The 25,210-nt window shown below is 48.6% G+C and overlaps 11 protein-coding genes across 11 annotated transcripts; 7 read left to right on the forward strand and 4 right to left on the reverse strand.

Annotated features, from left to right (window-relative positions):
• Positions 1-2,876: 2,876 nt before the first annotated feature.
• Positions 2,877-3,993, forward strand: MYCFIDRAFT_46445 (uncharacterized protein; the record flags this gene model as incomplete). The annotated part of the gene is given in 2 exon segments (XM_007929782.1): positions 2,877-2,879; positions 2,896-3,993. 2 exon segments carry the CDS (start codon positions 2,877-2,879, stop codon positions 3,991-3,993), a joined length of 1,101 nt encoding a protein of 366 aa, XP_007927973.1.
• An 808-nt stretch (positions 3,994-4,801) lies between these two features.
• On the forward strand, positions 4,802-5,886 carry MYCFIDRAFT_176258 (uncharacterized protein; the record flags this gene model as incomplete). The annotated part of the gene is made up of 4 exons (XM_007930065.1): positions 4,802-4,965; positions 4,997-5,682; positions 5,715-5,784; positions 5,841-5,886. The coding sequence occupies 4 exons, from the start codon at positions 4,802-4,804 to the stop codon at positions 5,884-5,886; spliced, it is 966 nt and encodes a 321-aa protein (XP_007928256.1).
• Positions 5,887-6,190: 304 nt separating this feature from the next.
• MYCFIDRAFT_176260 (uncharacterized protein) lies at positions 6,191-6,783 on the forward strand (the record flags this gene model as incomplete). The annotated part of the gene is made up of 2 exons (XM_007930066.1): positions 6,191-6,721; positions 6,751-6,783. The coding sequence occupies 2 exons, from the start codon at positions 6,191-6,193 to the stop codon at positions 6,781-6,783; spliced, it is 564 nt and encodes a 187-aa protein (XP_007928257.1).
• Positions 6,784-6,817: 34 nt separating this feature from the next.
• MYCFIDRAFT_176261 (uncharacterized protein) lies at positions 6,818-7,772 on the reverse strand (the record flags this gene model as incomplete). The annotated part of the gene is made up of 9 exons (XM_007930067.1): positions 6,818-6,914; positions 6,975-7,090; positions 7,123-7,131; positions 7,163-7,170; positions 7,205-7,225; positions 7,254-7,401; positions 7,424-7,463; positions 7,496-7,710; positions 7,743-7,772. The coding sequence occupies 9 exons, from the start codon at positions 7,770-7,772 to the stop codon at positions 6,818-6,820; spliced, it is 684 nt and encodes a 227-aa protein (XP_007928258.1).
• Positions 7,773-7,827: 55 nt separating this feature from the next.
• MYCFIDRAFT_176262 (uncharacterized protein) lies at positions 7,828-9,086 on the forward strand (the record flags this gene model as incomplete). The annotated part of the gene is made up of 3 exons (XM_007930068.1): positions 7,828-8,577; positions 8,612-8,724; positions 8,774-9,086. 3 exons carry the CDS (start codon positions 7,828-7,830, stop codon positions 9,084-9,086), a joined length of 1,176 nt encoding a protein of 391 aa, XP_007928259.1.
• Positions 9,087-9,186: 100 nt separating this feature from the next.
• MYCFIDRAFT_85149 (uncharacterized protein) lies at positions 9,187-10,035 on the reverse strand (the record flags this gene model as incomplete). The annotated part of the gene is made up of 1 exon (XM_007930069.1): positions 9,187-10,035. One exon carries the CDS (start codon positions 10,033-10,035, stop codon positions 9,187-9,189), a length of 849 nt encoding a protein of 282 aa, XP_007928260.1.
• A 752-nt stretch (positions 10,036-10,787) lies between these two features.
• On the reverse strand, positions 10,788-11,890 carry MYCFIDRAFT_65701 (glycoside hydrolase family 76 protein; the record flags this gene model as incomplete). The annotated part of the gene is made up of 2 exons (XM_007929864.1): positions 10,788-11,568; positions 11,619-11,890. 2 exons carry the CDS (start codon positions 11,888-11,890, stop codon positions 10,788-10,790), a joined length of 1,053 nt encoding a protein of 350 aa, XP_007928055.1.
• Positions 11,891-12,709: 819 nt separating this feature from the next.
• On the reverse strand, positions 12,710-14,788 carry MYCFIDRAFT_189262 (uncharacterized protein; the record flags this gene model as incomplete). Its single annotated transcript, XM_007930070.1, has 2 exons — positions 12,710-12,747; positions 13,030-14,788. 2 exons carry the CDS (start codon positions 14,786-14,788, stop codon positions 12,710-12,712), a joined length of 1,797 nt encoding a protein of 598 aa, XP_007928261.1.
• Positions 14,789-15,568: 780 nt separating this feature from the next.
• MYCFIDRAFT_176264 (uncharacterized protein) lies at positions 15,569-16,796 on the forward strand (the record flags this gene model as incomplete). The annotated part of the gene is made up of 4 exons (XM_007930071.1): positions 15,569-15,987; positions 16,072-16,462; positions 16,494-16,673; positions 16,707-16,796. 4 exons carry the CDS (start codon positions 15,569-15,571, stop codon positions 16,794-16,796), a joined length of 1,080 nt encoding a protein of 359 aa, XP_007928262.1.
• Positions 16,797-20,800: 4,004 nt separating this feature from the next.
• On the forward strand, positions 20,801-21,706 carry MYCFIDRAFT_61135 (uncharacterized protein). The gene is made up of 6 exons (XM_007929849.1): positions 20,801-21,071; positions 21,125-21,142; positions 21,196-21,276; positions 21,328-21,376; positions 21,432-21,470; positions 21,520-21,706. The coding sequence occupies exons 1-6, from the start codon at positions 20,847-20,849 to the stop codon at positions 21,525-21,527; spliced, it is 420 nt and encodes a 139-aa protein (XP_007928040.1). The 5' UTR covers positions 20,801-20,846; the 3' UTR covers positions 21,528-21,706.
• A 285-nt stretch (positions 21,707-21,991) lies between these two features.
• On the forward strand, positions 21,992-23,747 carry MYCFIDRAFT_54287 (uncharacterized protein). Its single transcript, XM_007929816.1, has 2 exons — positions 21,992-22,775; positions 22,831-23,747. The coding sequence occupies exons 1-2, from the start codon at positions 22,250-22,252 to the stop codon at positions 23,373-23,375; spliced, it is 1,071 nt and encodes a 356-aa protein (XP_007928007.1). The 5' UTR covers positions 21,992-22,249; the 3' UTR covers positions 23,376-23,747.
• The last annotated feature ends 1,463 nt before the right edge of the window (positions 23,748-25,210 follow it).

Consider the following 25,210-nt stretch of genomic DNA (forward strand, 5'->3'; position numbering starts at 1 on the left):
TTAACTTCCCTATCTAGAGAACCGCCGTCGTAAACGGGATACGATAGAAAAGAGAACGGAACGAGAATTTAATAAGGATACAATCGTCGCCGAAGAACCGAGTAGTACTTAGATACTAAAGCGGCGTCGTTCGGCGCTATCGTTACGAGCGAAGGAAAGTCTAGCCTTGCGTAAAGTAACTAGTACGCCGACACTACCGAGTATACCGGCGACTAGCGACGATATACCGCCGATCGACGTAGAGCTTCTAAAACAGTAGAATAAGGCGAAACGAGAGATACTAGATCTCCTTCGCGAGGAAATAGTATTAAAAGAACAGATAAGAGAGAAAGGTTTGTAATTAGTATATTAAAGGATTTAGATTAGTATAGGAAACGATTTAGACTATAATACAAAAATAATTATAACTACTAGTATTTACTTCTATAAGATTCTTAACCCGCCTAGAACTCCCCCGCTATTCTATTCCTATCCTATTCTTATTCTATTCCTATACTATTCTTATTCTATTCTTATTCCTTCGTTACCGCTCTAAGAGCCCTTAAGCTATCGTCCGCGAGATCTTAGAACAATACTCGGTATTTACAGCTACGGAAGAGGTCTTAGGTCTATCTGTTTCGTAAATAGGTCGGATAGCGATCGTGCTATCCCTACTAACGTAGAAGACCGATAGCGCTCCCGAAATTAATCTAAATAGAATAAGAATAGACTTGCAATCGTTTAAGATATAAATAAGAGTAGGCTTACCGCATTTCCTCGCTTATATCTAGGCACTCGAATAGAACTATAAGAGAGAGGCTATAGATCGGGAAATCCCTATCGAGGATATAAGGGCTGCTAAGCTAGTACTAGCTTAGGCGGAGGGGCTATCCGGACTAGTAGCGTAGGCGTAATAGGCGGATTAATCGAAGGCTCGGGCGTAGGCCTTTTCGGGGGCTAAGCCGGGGGGGTTTTAGTACTAGGCTCTCGCTTAATATTAGAATCCGAAACGGATGTTATTAGTTTCGGATTGCGAGAAGGCGCCGACGGGGCATTTACTACATTCTATTTAGAAGCGGATACTACGAGCTTCTCGAGGTCCCCGAGGGGGTTTTCTTCCTCTAGGTTATAGACCGAGCCCTCCGACTTACCCGAAGAAATTACTATCGGCGCTAATTTATACGATTTAGAAATACTAGAAATATTAGTAAGAGGTCGACGATAGATAGGATAAAACGAAGATTATTACTTACCGCCGTCGCGACTCTTTAGTTTTATTCTTATCGTCCGTAGCAGTCCTATAAGCAAGGTTAATTTTTTTAAGGCGTATTTCTACCGTCGTAGGTTAAATAGATTTGTATTCTAATTATAAACCTTTTTATCGGACTCGATTTCCGGATAGCGACAGGACTCTTAGGCCGTACCGCTATAGGACTTAGTCCTAACTATTCCGATTCCTCGTCGTCCTTGTTAGCGTCGCTATTGTTAGTACTTATCGATAGAGTTCTTTCTCGAGGTATCGGATTTTTCGAAGATGTAGCCGTTTTATCTCGATTAGACCTATAATTTATTAGTACTAAATTAAGTATAGAAACAGAGGCATTTAAAGACTTAGTATTATAACCCGTTGCTTTTACCGACTAAGATTCTTTAGCCTTACCGCCCCTAAGAAAAGTTAGTAAAAAATTATTTAAATCTGAAATTATTAAGAAAGCCCGAGAACTATTATTAGATTCTTATTAGTTTGAGAATAGTTTAACAGTACTTATTGCTTTCTTATTAGTATTAGAAGGGTATCTCCTAACTCTAACGCTACGCTAACTATACTAAAAAAACCCTACTTATAAGGTCTCCCTACTTAAAATAATATCGTCGAGGTTAGCCGCGAACTTAGCCTTAGCCTTGCTCTTCTTAGACGAGCGTAAGCTACGTAGGGTAGCAGGCTTTTCTAAAACGAATAAGAAACTATTAGTACTTTTTCTTAAACTATTCTAAAACCAATAATATACCGATCCTGTCTGCCTTCTTTAGAGTAGTATTAGCAGCCTTCTTTAGCGTCTTCGGCTTTAGCGCACTTGCCGCCTTCTTAGTTTCGTTAATATAGGCGTTGTTAGTAGCGATAGCTATCTTACGATACTATTCTAAATAGAATTAGCCTATATTCAAACGTTTCTAAAACCATTCCGATTAGTATTATATACTCTTAGCCTTTTTCTTCGCCTTCTATCTATCTTAACCTTTGCTCTTCTCGAATATAAGACTATATCTACCTTTGTCGGTATTTATATATATATAGGCGAGAAGGGCGGAGGAGTCTTAGAATAGCTTATACTAAAACTAATTAGATACTATTGCTAATATATTTAGATTAGAAAAAACTTACTAAATATATATCGTTATCCTTACTAGCGGTAACGCGATAGATTACCTCGCTTAGTACTAGAATTTAGTCGTCGTCTAAGAAGGTATTTTCGTCTATAACTAACTTAAATGCCTCGAAGCCTTAAAAGCAATTAGAAATAAATAGCAATAGAATAATAAAAGGACTTACTAATAGTTTTATATTCTTGCCCGCCGTATCGATATATGCGAGGTAGTCCTTATTATTAATAAGCTTCTAAGATAGGGCTATAGTAGAATCGAGTTTAAATAGATTAGTAAATCGAGTTAGAATAGATTAAAATTAGATTCTAAATAGACTAACGCTAGTAGAAGCTGCTATAGTAGGGGAAAGGAATAAGGGTTGCTTTCGGAAAGTCGAGCTTGTTTAAGCCGAGCGCGCGTACTAACCTACGCACGGACCATTACGGCTTTCTCCGATTGGTCAATTCGGTAGTCAGCTCGGTGGTTTCGGTAGTCAGGATTTCTGTGTCCCCGTCAAAAATCAATGTCGCATAATGGCTAAAGTAGACCCTCTCTTCAATACCAAACCTCAATGCTCTACGCTCAGGGCGTAGGGGTCCAAGGCTACGTGGGAGGCGCGGCACACCAGGCCCGACAGATGCACACAATGAGCCCTCATTCGGCCCGGAGGACGTCGAAAAGGCAAGGGACAGGATCATTCAGCAAACAGATGGCGATGCCAGCAGCAGCAGGATGAGCGCCATTTCCATGCACTACCTTGACGACCACCACGCCAAGACATTCTTCCATCAAGGCGGAGAGGTGCCAAAGCGATATCCCATCATCAATCGCGGAACCTACGTCCGAACAACAGCGATCGATAAGCTGGTCACGCGATTCCTCGACACCCATCCGGAGCAGCGAAAACAGATCGTGTCGCTGGGCGCTGGCTCCGACACGAGGTTCTTCAGATTATGCGCGAACAAGCATAACGTCGTGTATCACGAGCTTGACTTCGAAGCAAATGTGAATCCGAAGCGTGCTGCAGTCCGAGCTTCTGATGAGCTTACGCGCCTGACGCTGCCACAAGAGAACGGATCGGCCTACCACCTTCACGCCATTGACCTGAGAGTGTTGACTTGTAAGTCGCCGCCAATACTGCCTGGGCTGGAAGAAGACCTGCCGACCTTGATCTTGAGCGAGTGCTGTCTCTGCTACTTGCCACCCGACACTGCTGTCAGCGTTCTGAACTACTTTACCATGCATTTCAGAGATGGCCGAGGCATCATCCTGTACGAACCAATTCGCCCGTTTGATGCGTTCGGCAAGACTATGGTATCAAACCTATCGTCGCGAGGAATTGAGCTTCGCACCCTCAAGCGATACTACTCGCTCGACGCTCAACGAGAACGCCTGAGACTTGCGGGTTTTGGAGATGGGCAAGGCGCCAGGGATGTGTACCAACTCTTCAATCATGATGATTGGGTCGATAAGGACGAGCGAGAGCGAATTGAGAAGTTGGAGTGGCTAGATGAGGTTGAGGAGTGGAAGCTCTTGGCAAGGCATTATTGTGTGGCGTGGGGTTGGAGAGGTCAATTATTCACCAAGGCCTGGGGAGCGATCGACGGATCTGGAACGTCAGATGAACGGATGGACGGGGATATGGGCTGATGGCCACGGTCTGGCGGAAGAAGACTCATCGACTCGGTGCCGTGTTTGTCCGTTTGCCAGCCTTGTCACTGAAGATGCGAAGGTTCTTTCTCTCCCAATTGCCTTCACTCCATAAAGGCTATGAAAGATATCCCAGTTCGAAGATAAGAATCAACTTTTCACATCGACCTAGGCTAGCGCACCTACCATCTAAATGCAGCCGCTTGTATAAATCACCAAGTCCCTTATAAGTACGAGTTCACGGACCTTGGTCGCCGATTTTGGGGTTGAAGATAGGCCTCATTCATAGCTTTTGGTGCTGTCGAGTGATCAAAGGATATTGGGAAGTTGTCCTGCCTCAGGAACGACAGAACAAGGTCCGTGCACCTAACTAAAGCCACTTCACATGCAAGCACAGGTCTCATATGCAAGCATTTCGGTCCGTGCGCCTTCGAGCTCCAATACTTGAAGAGTCGTGCAGCTATTACTCGCATCTACTCGCCGACTCTACCACCACCTTATCGCGATCTGGACTATCACGAACCATGACGCTCACCAAGCACGCACTCAAGTACGAGCGCTGCGATCTTGACCAACTGCGCACTGTCATTAAGCAGCGCAAAGTCGGCGATGGCACTCTCGAGTCCATTAAGCGCCAGAAAGAGTCACTTGCTTCTGACCAGCCACCACATCTCCGATTGAAACACATCGCTATCAAGATTCTCTGCAAAGCCGATGAAGATGCACGCTTTCGCTTCTGCGATCTTCCCGGCGAGCTGAGGAATTGAGTCTACGAAAACCTTCTGCTCTTCACCGACCACAGGATCAAATGCTTCCCACAAATCCTTGCCACTTCCAAGGCTATCAACGAGGAAGCGACATCAATCTTCCGCGAAACGAATCCATCATGCATTATATTCGGCGACGAAAAGCCAACCTGCGACCCCGGGATGTACTTCTTTGGCAAGACGATCTCGAAGATGACACCCAGAAGTGAATCAATGCATTGGCGCTTTCTACACAGCGGAGCTTGCTGGCCGACAGAACTCCTCCTTCGCGATCATCTATGCTTCGTCATTCGTCAAGAAGGATCTGGATGGGCGACTGAGTGTCTCTACTCGCTCTTCTCCTTTCTCCGCTGCAATAGCACTGCTCTGAAGACTGTTACCTTCGTCTGCAGCGGCACCTCCTTCCTGAGCAAGGATTGGTACAAGTCGTCACTTGTCCACAAAGTCCACTACGACAACATGCTCTATCCGATTGCTCGGTTCTGCGCCAAATTCAAGGTGCAGTTTGAGAACTTTCCAGCCAGTATACCTGGTGCTGTGCAGGCTTTAGTAGACAAGCATAGCGACCTTCTCAAAGTTGACATCTCAGTCAGGGGTGAAATTATGGGCAAGCTGCTGGCGCATGATGAGATTTTGACGACGATGCTGCTCCATCACCTTCCAGATGCGCACGCATTGTACACCGATCTCAAGAACGATTATCATTCTGCACTGGACAGCTTGGATCTGGCGGAGGTCTGTGAGCGCAGGATGAAGGAAGTTATGGATAAGTTCGATGACTTTCTGAACGACAGAGACATGGTCGCTCTGATGCGGCGTGGCGAGCGCATCATCGGCGGGTACTCACAGGGATTGGCAGAGGAATTCTGGAAATATGACCACGCCCGACGACAGCTGAGCAGCGGCCAAGATCTTCCGGTTGGTTTCATCAAACAGTACAAGAATCATGCAGAGCGCTGGGCGGCTTGGAAGAGGGTCTGACAGGGCAACTGAAGGCCCCAGTCGGTAGAGATTGTGAACTTTCGTTTTGTCTAAGGCAAAGATAAGGTCTCGTAGCAAACAAGTGTACACAAACAAAAGCATTGAAATGAAGCCTCCTTTTCTCGCTCGACCCTCTTCACCATAGTAAATCAATGTATTATTGTCCGACAATACCCGAATTTCTGAAACTTCACATGCAGCATGTGAACCATAGGCAGGCTTGTGACAATATCCAATGCTGTTCACTCGATGCCTCACAATATTCACATGCAGCACGCAAACAAGAAGCTTGTGACAATATCCAATGCTGTTCACTCGACGCCTCGCGATGTATATAACATGAATCGATCGACCGGCAAGACTTGTCTTTCTTCTATACGCATACAAGCACACAGGACCGAATTCATCATTGCTCATACCACCACCACCAATAGTCTCAATTCGCAACCATGACGAACCCACAAACCGCCTACTACCAAAAATTCAGCATCGTCAAGCTCCGCCACCAAATGAAGCAACGCGGCCTGGACATCTCGAACATCAACCATTCCGACGAAGACAAGAATCGAGCAGTGCAAAGTCTTCTCAACGACGACAGCAGAATCGTCGCTGCCGAAGTCCAAGCCATGGCTGAACGCCTCCGAGCGATTGAAGAAGCAAAGCAGACCGAAACCGCCAGGCAAACCGCAGAGAACGCCGCTCGAAAAGTTCTCGCGGACGCTGTGGCTCACCAGGCCGAGGAGCGAGTCAAGAGGGAAGCAGAGCAAGCAAACCTCCAAGCCCAGAAACAAACAGAATCCGCCCGCAAGTCCCACCACCTCCAAACCCTGAAATCCCAACTCAACTTCGACGACGGCCTCCTCCTCCTCCTTCCCCCCAAAGCCCTTCCAACGTATCGCGCGATGAAAGCTCGTGTCTTGAAAGCCAAAAGTCCAGAAGTCGCAGAGATTGAAGAAATCGATCGATTCCTAAACGATTTCGTAACGAAGGAGTTTTTGGCGGGCTGTAGGTGTATTGGTGGACCTCCCGAGTGGACAATTAGGGAGTTTGAGAGGTTGGATGGGGAGCGGAGGGGGTTAAAGATTTCGTAGGAAGGGGGATGGAGTGGGTGGGCGGTGGTTTTCCTGGGACTGTGTAATGAATGTATCAAGTTGAATGAATGATATCGGTGGTCTTTGAATCTCTTTTCAAGGTTAATTTTTTTTCTCGTCGTCTTATCTATTGAATTCTGACTCGGACTCTGCTTGAACGGGTTGATCATGGTATGCGATTGTGTTGAGGAAGGTCGTGCCTGATAATAAGCAGCAGGAAAAGATTGATGAAGTATCCTCAGTAGTGTGATTGGGTTTCTGAATAGGTGTCACTCGTCTATATCGGGGACCATAAGTAACTCCGTCGCATTTGTAAGAGAACGCTGCCACATTGATGACTGGCAAAGGCTCGGTTTCAGCTTACTTCGGAACTGCAGAGCGCGAGTGAGTGATCTGTCAATGCTGTTGTGCCGGACCACACTCTCTACGAAAGGCCTTTCTGCTCTTGAGATGTCGGTGTGCTGCGCTGTTTGAGACCCATGCCGAAAATATGGCTTTATAGGAATGAAGCGTTGGCGAGTCGTTGGTGCTACCTGAACTTCACTTGGTATGATAGCCAGTCGTTCTCGCTGGGTGGGAAGAGCGTGCCACAGTAGATTTAGTCGATGTCAGACAAATAGCCTCCGGAAGTCTGAGATAGTCTCAAGCTTAATAAGACCTCACTCAGGTATGAATTCTCTAGCTCCGGCTGCCATGCTATGATGCGGAGAGGAAAGTCGTAGGAATTGACGATTGAATGGTGCTGGAATGACGTCTCGTGAACAGTCCAGCTGATTGATGCTTCTGTAATTGAGGCATCGGAGCGCGTACACAGGTGCAACTGTAACGATAGAGCAGAATTGGTGGCCCAGAGACTCATTGGCTTCGCTACAATTCACCTTCAGGCTGTGTGTCATCTTCCTAGCAAAACGGTGTCATGTAGTTCAGTGACCAACCACATGTAGACAAGGATAAGATCGTACCCGGAGTGCCTTGCATTTCATCTTATTGCTGACATGGGTGCGAGACTTTGGGGATATTGTGAACTTAAACTCCTTTCGAGCACCCGTCGACTTCATCTGGCTGTTCATGCGTACACATTGTATCAGGCGCGGTGGGCTCTTACCAACATGTTCCGGTCATTCCAGTCGTTCATTATATTCGTGGCCCTTACTCTGCACGTATGTGCTGAGAGCGAGGATCCCACAAAAGAGCCCGAAAATTCCATTGGACCAGGACCCGACTCTAAATCCTGTGCATTCAACAGCACCTTTGGCCCAAATATCATGGTAGGCACAGTAAAGTACGTCCCATCGGAATCCGCAAAGCGTGTGAGAGGTAATGATAATGCTGATGCATACGTCAGACTCCCAGACAACAGCACAGAAATCAATGCCTGGATCTACGGGTACAATTGGTGTAGTCACAGCAATCTCGTCTCGAAAAGTACAGATATCTGCAAAGAGACATCTGCGCCGAACGAGGCGGTGGAGTTCATGCGCATCCCGTTGACGGACGAGATGGCCCAATTCGATTGGGATTGCTACGCCAATGTCGATATCCGATTCCATGGGTGCGGCGACAACTCGAGCGCAGACAGCGGAAGCATTGTGGGAGATGTCGGAGGAATCACGGCTTCTATCACCGCGAAGGATGGGTCTTCTTCACACGAGTACCAATGTGTAGACGATCGAGAGTGTCATTCCTGCGTGTACAACGCGCAGATCAAACCCGCGTCGGAAGTCGAACTAAAAGCGTTCATGAGCGTGAGTGGTTAGGTACTCCAGAAGATGACAGCAGGCTAACGATTCGGCAGTGTGGTGTGATGGCTGGGCCCTGACAAGCAAGAAAGTGGTGTTTTGGCTAGGCAAAAACATGCAGCAAATGTATGTACATGGACGGCAGCGTCGCTAGTCGCCGATCCGTAGATACATACGTAACACTGGCGACAACCTGTTTCAGCAGATTCTCCGGTCATGAGAGCATCGCCAAGCATACATTAGGGCGCCACTCGGTTCCTGACATCTTTCCTGGCAAGCGCCCACGAAGGTTGGTATGGGTCCTGGTAGCTCGATTTGCCGGACGCGGCACGTGGTTGTACTCGACACAGCAGCACTTCTTCCAACTGCAGCCCAACTTCTTGAACGCAGGACGGCGTTGCTTTTTGATTGCATTGGGCACCAAGATGGCCAATTTTTCTAAAGACTCTTGCCGTCAATTGGAGCTACCGTCGCATCGGATGAGCCCAGCCAAATCGGTCAAGTTATGGATGTAGCTTTTTTGCAGAGCCGACACCCTCACAGAAGCGGATGCGTAGACTCGCTCATCATCAAGGTGTTGCGACCCTACTGTCAGGAAGTGACCATCGAGTACTGCTATTCGAGCTCGTCAAACCCGTCCAAGACGCTATCTTGAGCCTTCAACTTGCTTTCGGATTCGAGCTCCCGCTCACCCAGCCACCCACGTCCCCTTCTCCAGCGCGAGAACGTCTGTGGAATGTTCTTTCCGGCACTTTGACAGTACGCTCGGTAGTCGGCCCATTCCTGACAGATGACCAGGTCCAAACTTTCAACCACAGGTAGCAGAACCAGCTTGCACAGCTCAGCCACGAAGTCGTCGGAGTGCGGCGAGTGTGGCCAGTCGAAATCAGTCGCACGCTGGCCGTCTGAAAGGACCATTCCAATGCGTAGGTGAATTGTATGGAGCTTTCGAAAGTTGGGAAGAAACTTGGTGGCCAGAAGTGTAGTGTAGAAGCTGAGCAGGTCGTACGCTCCGCAAAAGCTTGGTCCTCCACCAAAACCACTCCCAGCGTCCGAATCAGAGTCTTCTTCCACGCGGCCTCTGCTCTCGTGATTGTCCCATTCACGACAGTCATGACAAGTAATGGGCATGAAGATCTCGCACCGTTCAATGATGTCGGAGAAAGGGCGGATGACCTTTGTGAGCAAAGCAGCTATCGCCCCGTCCGACGTGGGTCCAATGATTCGCAGGGAGCTTTTCTCTTCGACCTGCTGCATATATTCGGCGCGCAGAGGGCTGCTGACTTGCAGTAAAGACGGCCGAGGAGCATTCAGGACGTATGCAAAGGCGTGTGGCAGATGAATCAGCCAGATCGCGACATTGATCGGGGCTTCCACCGTGAGGTAATCGTATATGGAATCGCGAACTTCTCTTGGCAATCCGAAGAAGTTGAAAGTCTCATCGTTGTTTGTGTCACCGTTCATAGCGGTCAAAGCAGTCTTTGATTTCATGCTCAATCTGTGACGGTTTCTGGTGGAATTGAAGAGGAATCCGCTGCGAACTCCCTTCTGGCAGACGACCCAACATGATGTGACGATGGGGTGCCTTAGTGCTCAGCCCTCGCTGCACCTGTGCCCAGAGAGATATAACCTTTCATCTTGCATACAACGTGCATGGACCGGGCGAATGGCCGATCCTGGGGCGGCTTGTCCTTGCCGCGAGAACCTGAGCGCAAGGGAGAAGCTTTTCCAGGCGGCGAGGGCAAAGTCAGAGCTAGGATGATCCTGGAAGTGCTCGCGGTTTCGAGTCTTTCGACTTCGGCGTGCATGTCCGGAGATCGAAGGATGTTGTGAAGAGCAGAATCTGTCGCATTGCATCTCACCATTGCGGCGAACCAGGCCACCAACCAGCTTGCGACACGTCTTGCAAAGGCTTGCGAGAAAGGAATGTGCAGCAATAAATGGTATTGTGTACTTCGTTAGAGCCTCCAAAGAAGGAGACTCCGTTCCAACGTGCGTTTGCTGCTCACGTGACACAGTGCACGGTGAAGTCATGGCTTCACTCACAGTTTTGATGGGGATTACGGCCCTGTGAATGTTCATGCCTCGGCTCAATCAGGCTGGTGGTGTGCAGTGCAGGAAGTGGTGCAATACTTGGCCTCGTGCCTCAGTGGACCTGCTTTCGATGCTTGGCGTCTGATCCCAGCTATAGCACTATAATGTGGATGGAGGCCCCATCATGTGGACAGGCTCGCAATCAAACAATCCATTCCCGAACTGTGCGTTGACACACTCGCTGGAGCAACAAAAGGTCCGGTCCACCTGAGCCCAAATTTGCCATCATTTGTATTTCTCGTCAAAATGCTGTTCGCATTGTTGCCGAGGAACCTCGCATACTTGTCCCGCGGAGCAGCACGATGCAGATACATCAGATTCCTCGCAAAGATACCTTTGAACTGAGTCTGGTCGCTGTCGCAAGTCCTGCCGTTCTGCTCACATGGGTCTTGCAGAATCCCACCAGGTGCTAGCAGTCCAATTGCGGCATCAGCGACACGCTGAGCAGAGGAAATGTGCGAGCCGTCTCTGGTTGCTCTCGAGAGTTCGACCAAGCCGCCGAGGACAACGCCTTGATTGTAGCTCCAGACGTTATATCCATTATTACGACAGTCACCTGTAAGCCCGTCGTTGATATTGCCGTCTGGGTTGATAAGTCCGCTACTTTGGAACCAGTTCCATTGCTGCTGAGCGACGTTCAGATAATCCTTCCCGGAAACACGATTTGCGAGAGCTGCGGCGACGCTGAAGAAAAGCTCGTTGGCAATCGCATTGACATAAGTCTGGTCACGATTCCAGAATATACCGCCTGTTCCCCCACGGTTACGGCTGCAATTGGTCTTTCCAAATGTTGTTCTCATATCAGCGAAAATGCTTTCGGCCATCGAGAGATATTGCGGGTTGCCAGAGACATCGTACGAAGCGATCCAGCCTAGAGCCCACCAGCCCTCGTCATCGTAATAGCTATGCGGTTATTAGCATGAGGGTTGCTCGAACGACACATCTCAGCTTACTTGCTTATGAACCTTTGGCCAATGAACTGTTCATCCTGCTGTGCTGCAGACGTGAAAGTGGCTTGTTGCGCTGCAAGCACGTTGTCCCTTATCTGACTATTCATCATTGCCAAATTGGATATGGTCGTGAGCACATTTGCGCACTGCCACCAGCCTGCACCTTGCCAAAGGCCGGTAGAGGAAGAGTACCAATCCTGAAGTTGGTCGTATGCATTTTGAGCGTCTGACATCGACAGTGCCCTTTTCGTGGGTGAACCTATTGCGAGAACCATGAAACTGGCAAAGGCAATACCACTGGACAACTTAAATCCCAACATGATGCTTTAGAGCCACACGTTCAAGCAGAAGAAAAATAGAGAGAGCACGTTGCCCAGATTGATGGAAGGCGGATAGCCGATGATATTTCACCGAAGCATACTCGATCAGAGCCACTTGACTCACACTGCGAACAAACATGCTGATGAAGGCACAACCGAGATCTTGGAAGTCCGGGGGAGTCCATCGAGGCGGGCTCAAGCTCCAGCAAAAAGCAGTGTACTCCAGGTGCTGCACTGGCTCAATACTCCGATGCACGGACGGCTCCCCTCAAAATGGTACAATGGTCGGAATAGCCAGAGATTGGAGGGTAGAGCAAAAGAACCGCCATCGAGCAAGACATTGCGACAAACGAGATCGGGCTACAGTCACCAACTGTCGTTTGTTTCGCTTTCAAGATTCAGGATGCCACAAACGGCCTTCGAAACAGGCGCTGAGCGTGTCCAGAACTTGTAGGAGCAGCAGGAGTGTTCTTCCGAAGAGCCAATATCTTTTCGCCAAGTGGCTCTTGATGTGGAGGTGTGTCGCACAGATCGCAAAGCGCTGCTGGTCGATGGCTCTTGAACATTAATACAGCTCTTTTTACTTGCTGCTTGAAGTCGCTCAGCTGTGTCAAAAGGTGAAAATAGACCTAGGTCACAAGCAGCAGTATGGACGGGCTTCCCCAGCCGAAGCGGGCTTCGAATGGCCGGGGTTTAGGAACATCCAGGTTTCATGGACGATTCAGCCAAGGATTCGATGGTGGCGGAGATGCCTGAAACAACCAGTTCGGAGATCTAGATTTTGAACTCTGCACCGCGCCAAATGACTGGATCTGCGTAGAACAGCACAGCACAGAGCGCAAGGATGGCGATATCTCTCTGTTCGCGGCACTCCATATCAAACGACACTCGGCTTTGCCGCTCTTGGTTTCCATATTTGCGAAGAGTAACTCATCTCGCGATGAAGTGCATGTCGGTATCCTGTGTCATATCACCAATGTCGAAGAGGGTTTCCCAACTCAGATCCTGAAAGATGTCGTTGACGTCCCACTCGGTCCCGCCGCTCGTGGACATGGGAACAGACATGTAATCCGTCTTTTGCTTCTTCGTCTTACGTCCGTTTGGCGACACCTCAGCGTTGGATGTGGGAGAGATCGACGTAGGAGTCTGCCCAGCTTCGGAAGCCGGCGTGTCGAGTTTTGCCCGTTTCGCTTGCCTGCCGAAGGGGTCATCTTCTGCCTGAAGGTCGCTGATACGACGTTGATTCCTCTGCAAGTCCGAGAGCAGGGTGGACAGGGCGGCATAACATCTCTGCGCGCTCCTCCATCGCTCGCCCATTCGCTTGAGCAAATCCAAGCAGCGGAGGATCTCGGTGGATCCTTGAGAGGTGTTATACATCCCGATTTGGCAGGCGAACGAGATGATGAGACCTGACATCCAGACTGATGCCACATAACCAGGCCAGAACAAATTCGTCTGCCTTTCCATGGCAAGAATAGTACGCTTCGCAGCACGGATCGTCACTTGGAGTGAGTGATGAAACTCTGGCGTCGACCTCGGGAGAGATAAAGAAGGCCGGTGAATGGATATTTTTAGCTGCTCGTAAAGAACATGGAGGAAAGGCAAGAACCGGATGATCTGCTCGTCGGCTCCAGTGTTGGCATATGACGGAGTAGGCTCAGAGGGCATACTGTTGAACCATTTATCGACATCCGAGCGTAGGAATAGAATCTTCCGTGGGTCATTCTTGCGTGAATGCAAGGATATATGGAATAGCTCCATGAGATTGCCCACCAATCTTCCATATTCCACGAAATTGGCAAGAATCACCTCCAATCTCCTGTTCGCATCATCCATCACATCTGCATGCGGACCAGCAGCATTGGCATGCTCGCTGTTGCTACCTAAGGCGTTGGGTTCCGCGCTGGGTGTGGGCAGCGGAACACCATTTAGGTCTGTCGGCGTTGTCCCATGAACCTCTCGCCGACCCGACACACATACATCGATCTCGCTGTCCGATAGCGACACTGGTATTCCAAGAGCTTGGCACAGGTAGCGGTCGATCGAGTAGGCACTCCACAAGATCCTCTTACGAAGATCGCGGTCCTCGTTCGATAGCTGAGGATAGCGGTATGGGCATCGATGCATCCCGGCATGGAATAAGAGCTTGCTGAGAATACCGCCAATGGTCGATGCTGTCCGGAGAGATAACGTAGACACACAATATACTTGTGCAGCGAGTAATGTCTGAATAGTAAGTATGTCGTGTCTTGATGCGAGCGACGCCACAAGGGAAAGGAGATTTGACTTTGATGGCAGAGAGCTTTGGCTCGGAAGCGCGATAGGTAGGCTGAAAGTTCCAATTGCAAGGATACATTGGAAGATGATCAGACTGCAGAGCCTTTGACGGTCAGCAGATATGCGACCGGAACCTTTAGCTGTGCGTGGATCTTGGTAGAGTGCGTCCATGGATGCCAAGAATGCCGGTCCGCTAAGGAAGGGCAAGATGGGATGCCATGTCTTGAAGTACTCGACAATGGCTTGCTGAGCAGTGGCATAAGGCGGAAGGGAGCCAAGCTGGGTAGAGCTATTGATCTCAATGGCCCTTTGGCCGTTGATATTCAGCTCGAAGCCTTGACCTCGTTCTGGCGAGTTACGAGCAGATGGTGCGAAGTCATCTTCGCCCCCTACAGTCTCTTCCGCAGCTGGCAAACGGCTTGGCTCCTCTTGCTGAGAGACTTCGAAGGCCTTCCTGACGGTATTGATGAAGTACACGCCCGAGCTGCTTCCAATGAAACGGCGCTCGTGATGTGGTGAGGGCTGCGTCAGGGAGCCTGTCTCTTGAGTACTAGCTGGCGACTCGGTCGCCTCCATGCCTCCCGCTGTCGTGCTCTACCGTCGCCGTCGCCGTCGCCGTCGCCATGGACGCGTGAAAAGTGCGTGCGGAAGAAAGTTTTTCGCGCGCCCACCCTGCCGAGGTCAACTTTCAGCCTCAAATCTAGAATACTGTATCTCAGCTCAGCACCAAGACACTCTGTACCGTGTGCATCGCGGCGCCAATACCATGCCTGCGACGGCTTCGGCTCCAGAAAAGACTCGGCGCTCTCGTATCACTGCAGCTTGTGCAGTTTGCCGGGCAAAGAGACAGAAATGCTCGGGTGAGAAGTGTGTCGCGCCTCCCTGACGTTTGCAACAAGGAATTGTCCATGTCAGCGGCATGCTGACGACGAGGTCGATTGCCAGGCCTGTTTGCGATCAATGTAGAGTGCACAACGAAGAGTGTTGGTGGAGTGAGACGAAGAAGAGGCAAGCACAACTGTGCCAAGACATCAGGCATGAGACCATAGGCTGACTTGCAGTAGAGGACCAGCCAAAGACTACCTACGTGCCCTGCAGGACAGGCTACAAGACACAGAAAAACTCCTTCTCGGCGTACTTAATAGGACATCCGATGCCGATCTGCTCGACGTACTGCAGCATGAGTCTGCCTTCGGCGGCGGTCCAAGCCATCACACGTGGACGAGCTCCATGTCTGGCTCGGAATACTGGTCTTCACATCCTCTGAACAGCCTAGACGGCATCAGGGCGTGGGAAAGACATCGCAGGTCTGGCGAGATACCGCATAGGCAGGCCCGTCCATCTCTTGCGCCATCAATGGCGGAAAGCACCACGATGATCCCACCAGGTCGATTGCCAAGCAGCACAGTGACCGATGCAGCCTACGAAACATCTCCATTGGACTCGAATTCGAACTTTGGAAGCGGAGATCAAAACGACATCGACATCTACAATCAGCAGTACCCATCTGCGCAAAGAAGGAACGAGCCTTGGGCAGCACCGGAAGCGGTTATGGCCAGACCAGGATTTCGAAGATATAGTCAGGAGACGAGAGAGGCAGGTGAAGCGCTATTCTCAATCTCAAACCACCATCGAACGGCATCTCATCAATCGCTGCCGATGCAACCACAATGGTCACAGCCACCGAGCACGCAGCACTCTCAGAGGAGCGCAAAGCCAGCTGCCGCAGTAGCACCCGAAACCGGCTCTACGCAGTTTCCCAAGCATTTATTCTGGTGACGCGGAACATTACTGGAAACCTCAAATAAAAGTTCTGGCTGAACGTTTACCCTGCAAGGCGGCACGATCATTCACCATAGCACTGGTGTAAAGCCGACACAACGTTCAGCGCAACACGGTTCCAAGAGTAAGGCTGCGGATGTCTTAAACTCTCGTGACTGGATTTTCATGCTGAAAAGCGGCCGATACTTGGTCACAAATTGCAACCAGGCTCGAAACGACCTAGAACGCTGGATGCCACACCGCACATGGAAGGCTTCACCTCATTGGGCTTCAGAAACATTTTACATGAACGCTTTCCGGAGCGGCGGACTGTATAGCTTAGTAGAGCTCAGCTTTACTCGAGGAATTCCTGCTATGCAAACACGAGCCTACCCTCCACCAAGACCTTTGCGTCAAGCGGCGACAACTCCTTCAGCCTCAATAAGAGACGGAAAGCTTCCTGAAGTTTTGATACAGGAACATGAGGTAGTCTCGGAGCAGGATTGCACGATCAACGTAGCTTGAGAGAAGGAGACAAGTTCGGAAGGAACTTTTACACGCGATGCCTTTGCTGGTTTCGGAAGAACCGACTCTCTCCAGCGATTCTGCTCTTGCTTGTGCCAAGCTGAAGCACAGGAAGCAACGTGATACACAGTTAGCCAATCCTGAGAAATTTGGTGTGACCCGCGCCTACTGGGGAGTGGACAACAGCTCTGAGTAGCCGTGTGTGCAGAGCGAGATCGTGCTTCTCTTGAGCGTTATCAATCAGCCAAGCAATCAGCCAAGCAAGGGCGTTCACCTGGAAACATCAGAGATTGCCTAATACGTTCCCAAAATCGATAGAGCAACAGTGTTAGCGGATCTATGTATGGCACAGGCTTCACGGGCCATTGGAAGTAGAAGTCTAGAGGTTCTGCAGCATGGTGAAAGAAGGTATTTCGTGGTCTGCGATCTCGAGTATGAAGTCTGAGCCCTCCGGAATTGCAGATTTACGAATTGTATCGCACCGGAACCTAGTCTTGTGCGCAATCATTGGATTTCTGCGAGGTAGAGCTGTGCAGCTCTGCTGTGCAGCTGTATCATCTTGCACCAAATGGTCGAGATCGCGCTCCGCGGATGCATGACGACCATTTGTGGCGTACGAACATTTGGCATTGATCTTTCTGAGGCCCGTCAATAGTCGTGCTGGTGAGAAAAGTCCATCAAGTCAAAGTCCTGAGGTCGTGATTTTGCTTACTATGGGCGCAGATTCGCCTGTCAGTACGGCCCGCAGAGCCTCCACCTCTCTCGAGCTCTACTAGGGGGGATATAGGGGTGGTTTTGTATATAGAATCTCGCCATTCTTCCCGCCTCCTATCGTTCAACAGAGTATTCAAGCCTTGTACGCGTATTTCCATCGATTTCTAGCCATTTACGACAATCCACTGCAATAATGGCGCTAAGACCGACACGTGCGACCGCCGGCAAGCCTCTAGTGCGATTAGACGACTAACAAACGCTAAAGAAGGTGATCCATACTCTCGAGAAGGCTATTAGTCCGCCGCTAACAAGAAGAGGTGCTAATAGGCCTTAGCAGCAGGCAAAGAGTAGTCTAAAGAGTAGGTCTACTACCGGCAAGAAGGGCAAAGCGATTGCCGTTATAGAGCCCAACCTAATCGTAGATTCCTCGGCTACGTTAAGCAAGGAGACCGTAGCAGTGCCGGTAGAGGATAATAGTAGGGTTTTGCCTAGCACAATGGCCGCTTCTTCCTCTACTAAAGCTTCTTCTACCTCCTCTTTTAATGCTACGTAGGAGGCGGCGACGGCTGCTAGCAGCGTAGCCGCTCTTGCTACCGGCAATATCCCAATAACTACGCCTAGCTCTTTCTCGGAAGGTGTAGAAGTCTTCTATTACAAAGGACAATAGACTGTCTTTAATCCGGCTAAGAAGGGTAGCGCTCGAGTGCTAGCTACGAAGCCGGTAAAGTTCCTTATTACGAGGAAGATAGAAGGATAGGATAGTTACTCGTAGGCCGCGAAGTCCGCTTAGCTTAATAGCTATCAACGGCCTTATCGTATTGTTATCCGAGCAGGCGCTAACGGCTCGAAGACTACTTTTACTAGCGATTAGTACTAAGTAGGGGATAATGAGATTGACGGTAATAAGGTTTATAGACAAGCTCTCGACGTAGCCGTAGATCTAGTAAAGGCTTCGAGGAAGAACCCCTTCGTAGATATAGACTTCTATATCAAGCCTAAGCTAGTAGTAGCAGCTATTAGCAAAGGCAAGGCAATTAAGAAGTAGAAGAAGAACCCCGATACGGTCCAAATAAGGAATACTAGTCCAATTGTCGCTAAACTAGAGTCTGCTAGTAGATACGACTTCAAGATCCTTAACGAGTGGCTCTGTACTTGTAAAGACTGTAAACAAAGCAGCAAGGCCGGCGAGGCTATATGCTAGTTTAATCGCTCGGTAAAGGAGCTTAGTAAGAATCACTTCCCCTTCTTCGAAGCCGCAATAACTAAATTAAGCTAGGCTATTACTAAAGGCTAGTATATGCAGAATAAGGATGGTTCTTAGCTAGATAGGCTTCTAGTATCGATAGAGATTATGTTGATCTCTCGCAAGATTGAGAAGAAGTATTAAGGCTAGTAGGTACGCAGAATAGGCAGCAATAGCGAGGCTGCTAAGGCTAACGGTAGAATAATGAAGATAATAGGCGAATTTGTAGGTAGAATGCTACACTAGCAAACCTATAGCTCCGGTCGTATTCCTAGCACGCCGTCGAAGACTCCTACTCGTACTCTTGCTAGTTATCGCTTAGGTTATAAGGCGCCTATCAAAGTGCCGCGCATAGTGATTTCTGAGGCTACTACGACCGAGTTCTTCTAGTAGTGCGCCCTTTAGCCGGATTTCGCGGAATAGGACTCTCTCCGCGCCTGTATAAAGGTGTTCGTAGGAATAGCATAGCGCCTCGATGCTATCGCTAATATAGACCAATCTAACTAGCCTCTCGAGCTTAAGGAAGTGTATAGTATGCGACTAAGATTGAAAGAGGCTATACGAGAATAGTTGAGGCAGAGGGACGATAATATTATCGCTACGGATAGAGCCGCTACGGAGGAGGGCGAGATGTAATCGAATTCGGGCTTTCTTTAGGCAATATTCTTTTCATTACTACAACACATACAACCTTATAATAAGCGGGAGATTCTTGCTATATATACACTCATTTAGACCCGATTTAGTATATTAATTGAAATGCGTTGCTTATAAAACAAATAGACCGGTAAGAAAAGCTAGCGTTCGAACTATTCACCTAAATCTCTGCCCTCGGCGCTTGCCGGCGCTAGTGAATTTACTCGAAATCCTCGAAGTCTATATCCGAGTCTTCTAGTTCTTGTTCAAGCTCTTCCTTACTCAATATATAATTATCTAGGTTATCTAGCACTATCGGCGGCGTGCCCTTATATTGCGTATACTATGCGGACTCTTCAGCATCTATATTAAGCATGTTCTATACGGATCTAGCGCTTATTTCGAAGGCTTTAGGATCGTACGGCAAATCTCGGCCCTCGACGTTATATCTAGCGTGTTTAAACAACCTACGAGCCCTTTAGCCTCTATACTTGTGTAAACACTATACTAAGTAGTCCTAGAAACCTTCGAAAAGCGGCACCTTATAGCGATACTTCTTAATAGTCTTCTTAAGCAGATTGAATATCTGTTCGATAGGATTCAAATCCGGTAAGTATAGTAGAAGGTATTCGAGATAGTAACTAGCTTCTAGTATAGCCTCCTTAACCCTCTTGCTATAGTAGATACTCGCATTATCTATTATAAATATTATTGACGGACTATTAGCAAGGTACGGTAGCACCTCTTCCTCTAACTAGGTACTAAATCGCTCACTATTAATCGAACCCTAGTATACGTACGTATATAGCAAATAGCTATAGATAGTGAAGGCGGGTAAGATAGACCATCTCACTTCCCTTTTCGCATACTAATAATCATAACATGCTATACCTCGTAGTAACTAGCTATACTTCCGCTAACTAGTTTTCTAATTATAGGCCGTCTCGTCGATGAAAACAAGCCTATCTACCGGCCAACTCGCGCACCTAATTACCTATAGAGCCCTTAGTAATGGGTTGCGTTCCTTTGCCTTTACCTAAAGCCGCGTACGAGTCTACCCCTACCGTTTTAATACCTGCCGTAGTATACTCGTATTAAGCTCGATTCCTTTACTACCTTCTACTATAGGTCGTAGCCGGATAAACTCGTCTATAAGAGCAGCGCTCATCTCTATAAAATAGGTGTCTAGACGCTCGTAGAGGTAGTTATACAGCTATTCTTCCTCTTAGTATAAAAGCTTCCTCTTTGTACCCTTCTTCGCACTAGTATTCTTTATATACAGCTTACTAAACAACCTCTACTTCTACTAATATCGATATATCGATCTGACGGTTATTAGCACTCTTGTTTCCTCGATTATCTGCTTAGGAGTATAGCCTTGGACGAAATAAGACTTGAGAAGCGCCTATAAGGCCTTATCGATTAGACGAGGCTTTATACTGCACTAGAAACAATACCTAGAAGTCGTCTATACCACTGGAAATCGTCGACACGATATTAATAGGATTCTATTATAATAGAGGAGCTTAGAAGAGTGGATTTGGTAAGAAAATAGCGGTGTGGCTACTCGCCAAGGCTCTTCGGAAGTGCAGGGCTTCCCCGCAGCCAGACTAACAGGCGAAGCTGCGCCCATAGTACTCATATCATTTCCGCGGCAAGTCCTCGGGAGGTCCCGTCGTTCTTTCTCCTAGAGCCCATTGCTAGAAGTACAACCTGCCCATAACTGTGCTAATCCATCGCCTCTACATCAACAACATGTTCCGCACCGCTCTCCTCCGAAGCGCACGATGCGTCGCTCAATCTAGCACCCGCGTGGCCCAGCCTGCCGTCCGCACATACATCCGCAGCCCCTTCGTCACATCACGAATCTCAACACCAGCAACGAGGATCGCCGCAGTACGATGCTATGCGAGCGCTTCAGGGCTCAGACAGGAGGAGGTGACTGGTCGCATTCTCGATCTGCTGAAGAACTTCGATAAGGTATGCATGGGAAAGTGGAAGATGCAAAGGCATAGAGCTAACTCATGCCACAGGTTCAGGACCCATCAAAGGTATACGCGCATGCTCTGGAAAAGGACCAGCAAGTACTGACGTCTACATGTAGCTCTCTGCATCCTCTCATTTCACCAACGACCTCGGATTGGACAGCCTGGATACCGTGGAAGTAGTCATGGCGATAGAAGAGGTTCGTGGCGTGAGAGCGAGGATAACGAGTAAAGGCTCACAATACATTCAGGAGTTCAGCATTGAGATCCCAGATAAGGAGGCAGACGCAATCCACAGCGGTACGTGGAGGGGAAGAGCTCCACTGGAGCAGAACAAATTACTAACGCCGTACAGTGAGTCAAGCCGTGGACTACATCATGAAGCAGCCAGATGGTAGGTCCCAAAGAAAGCACTCTTCAGCTCATACACTGACTCTGTATAGCCCACTAGATATCCCTGAAGCTTTCTTGAAAAGACCCGAGGGCAGGAGGTTTGTTGGCATACAGATATGGGGCGTGGCCTGGCGGAGTCCAGACAGAACCTGGCAAAATCATGTACATTGCAAGCTCTTGAATTGAGCACCCGACACGATCTGTACCATCAACTCCAATCTGTCACATTGTCATGCACAGTTCTTGTTGACACATTTCTGTTCAGCCATTGGGCTGCCTTTGACGTCACGAGTGCGCTGCGGCATTGATAGATTTCCCAAGCATCTGCTAAAGGCACTGTACCTGCTGTCAATAACGAGATTGTTCTGTTCACTTCCAATTCAGAGCACATGCATTGCATCTTTCGTCAAGCATTAAATGATCGATGTTGATCGGCGCTAGTAAAGCTCGCGCGGCGGCAGCCACGTAGTTAGTTGGAGCGAGGTTCAAAGCACCTTCTCCTGCCCAGGCTGCTCCGTACTACTGCACACACTTCATAACAATTGCGACTCATCTCTATCCCAGCATAATCGTTCGCAAGCTTTGCGGGAGACTGTCGCGCATCACGGCCTGACATCGGCGACCGACAGTATTCACTCGCCCTCGCCGTTGAGGCCCGCTCTCCCTCAGCCCTGCGCGATCCCTGGCACGTGTGCGAACATCCACCTCAAAAGCCAACGCTGGAATTCCCGTCGCATCCTCTGCGCCGACACCACGTGCGCCTGAAGATACATACACAACATGGCTTCGGCCTCGGGCTCAGGCCTGACTCGACGGCGAGGCGCGGGCGGCGGCGCAACCACGGCGAACGGTGACGAGGAGGGCAGCAGAGTCTCAAGCCCAGCGCCAAAGCCCCCGAATAATTTCTCTTCCGCACCTGAGACATCCTACGAAGCCGGCGAGAATGGACACAAGATCGCATTCGACCCCCGAGACATCAGCGAGAATGTTGAGCGCAGCAAGCAGCCGAAGCTCACACTCATGGAGGAAGTGCTCCTCATGGGACTGAAAGATAAGCAAGGATACCTGAGCTTTTGGAACGACAATATCTCATATGCGCTGCGAGGATGCATTGTGATTGAGCTTGCATTCCGAGGGAGGATCTCAATGCAGAGGGATAGCGGGAGGAGGAGATTCCCGCTTGCAGACCGACTCATTGAGGTTGTAGACGACACATTGACGGGAGAAGTCTTGCTTGACGAGGCATTGAAGATGATGAAGAGCAGTGAGAAGATGAGCGTGAGTTCGTGGATTGATCTCATGTCAGGTAAGGCTCTCAAGACCAGCCATGGACTCACACGCAGAATGCTAATGATATGCAGGTGAGACATGGAACCTTATGAAGATCGGCTACCAGCTGAAGCAAGTCCGCGAACGATTGGCAAAGGGTCTGGTCGACAAGGGCATCCTCCGAACCGAGAAGCGTAACTTCCTCCTATTCGACATGGCCACACATCCAGTCGCGGACGGTGGTGCGAAAGACGAGATCAGGAGAAGAGTCCGAGCGGTGCTCACGAACCGAACAGTAGTGCTTCCCGCATCTGAATTCTTGCCTGAGGGAATGGAGTTCAGACATCTGCGCACCGTGGCTATGCTCTGCGCTGCCTACGCTGCGAACGTCCTCGAAAATGCTTTGGTCACACTAGGTCACGAGGCGCGAGAAAGGGCATTTGCTCAGGTGGACGAACTTCTTGCGGAGTACTCACAGTGGCCATTTGGGCGTAGAACTGGAGGTCCTGCGGCCATTGGCGCCAATCTTGACCAGGCTATTCGCGATGAGGTCAACGCGGCCAAGGATAAGGAGTTGCAATTGGAGGTCGTTGCGGCATGCTTGAGCGTGTTCACGCGTCTGGACTCTCTGCTCTGAGCTCAGCACAACCAGTGAGTGCTCGAAATGGAGAGCAAGCTATCAAGTTGGCCATTACCGTGCAGCAACGATACATTACTCTTGTCGGACCAGAAGGCCCGGGGCTTCCTATCGAGCAGGGTCAGGAGAGAAAAGAATACCTAGTGTCTGGAAGGGCAATCTGTAGCAAAGACGGCACGGTATTGCAGCTCTGAAGCGGACGAGAACTTAGCGCAGCTCGACGAGTGTCAAAGGTGGGATGAGAAGTGGACGGATTGGCTTCGCTTTCGAACAGTGACCGAGAGCTGCCAAAGCGCGTTGGCGTTGGAGGAGTACATTGTGATATTGTGTCTGATCAGATACCAAGCGAAAAGAAGCACTTTATTGTTCCAGCCCCCCTCAGCAACATGTCGTCTTGGCGTGAAATCAAATGATTCGACAAGTAAAGCGCCCTCTGAGCTGTGCGAGCAGAAATTCTACGGGACTAGCCGAGAATTTTAACGTATACTAAGACTAATAACAAAGCTACAATATCGTAACAACAAGTGTAAGGGTCGTAGACCTTGTTCTAAATTCTATTTAATACTTCTTAGAGGAAGTACTCTAGGATAGCTTCTTCTATAGTTATATAGTCGATATAGTCTTATAGGAATTTCTCGATTACTTCGTAGGTAAAGATAATATAGTATAGGGATTCCTAGATAGTATCTTCGTCTAAGTACCCCTCCTATTATACCTCTCTTTATAGTCTAGAAGGGGTTTAGATTACCGAAGGTTATATTACCGAAGCTCTAGCCGATAATCGCTCGTACTATACCTAAGGTAGACTCCGGCTTATCTTCGGCCTAATCTATAGCTTCGGTAGCTTAAAGTTAAAATAGGATTATTTAGGGATTATATAAATAGATAGCATTTTAGAATAGTATATATAGCTAAAGCTAAAGTATAGCTAAGGTATAGTATAGTAAGCTAATTAGCGTTCGGAATTGTAATTAGAATCCTATCTCTAGTCTAGGCCGTTTCTATCGTATTATAGCTATTTATATAGATATTCCCCTACTAAGTAAGTACTCGTTAAGGAATATAAATTAATATATAATATATAGTAGCGTACCTAGATAATATAAGGCCTAGACAATTACATTATCTAGGCCCGCCCGGTAGTACTTTTTCGAATTACAGTTTCTAGCTAGTTTAACCTCTGTAACTCTAGTCGACTTTGACTTTAACATCCCTATCGACTTAGAGTCCGTTTACTTAAAGAAGTGTATAGTATGTAGTATTACGTGCATAATGCCTAAGGCTAAAACTGCGTACTTTATCTTTAGGCTTCCTATAGAATTAGCCCTCTTCTAAATATAATATAGTTTATATTAAGTAGTTATAAGCCCCCTGCGTTTCTAACGCATATAATACGTTTAATATGTATTCTAATAGTTACTCCGACAGCTGCGTAGCTAGCGCTCGTTACTAAAAATTGCGCCGATACTATTATCGTCGCCGCCGCCCTTAAGGGTTCTAGTAGGTGCTAGTCCGACTCGAGTTATTAGTATTAGCTGTCCGCTACATTAGTGTTAGCTGTCCGCTATACTAAAATATAAGCGCGCCTGTCGGCCGCCCCTTAAGACAAGTCTATAGTCTCTTTCTATATCGCCGTCGCTGTCCGTAATAGCTCCCCCTATAACTACTAACGCTTATATAAGCAACATCCCTAAGCTAAAGAACAAGGAGAATTATCTAGCATAGGCCTATACCGCTAAAGGCGCCCTTAAAGGTATGTCGGTCTAGCGCTATATATAAGGCACCCGCTAGCGACCCCTTTCTAAGGCCTCTAGTAAGTCTTCTAAGGAGTTTAA

The sequence above is a fragment of the Pseudocercospora fijiensis genome (genome assembly GCF_000340215.1).
Source record: "Pseudocercospora fijiensis CIRAD86 unplaced genomic scaffold MYCFIscaffold_6, whole genome shotgun sequence".
Taxonomy (NCBI): Eukaryota; Fungi; Ascomycota; class Dothideomycetes; order Mycosphaerellales; family Mycosphaerellaceae; genus Pseudocercospora; species Pseudocercospora fijiensis.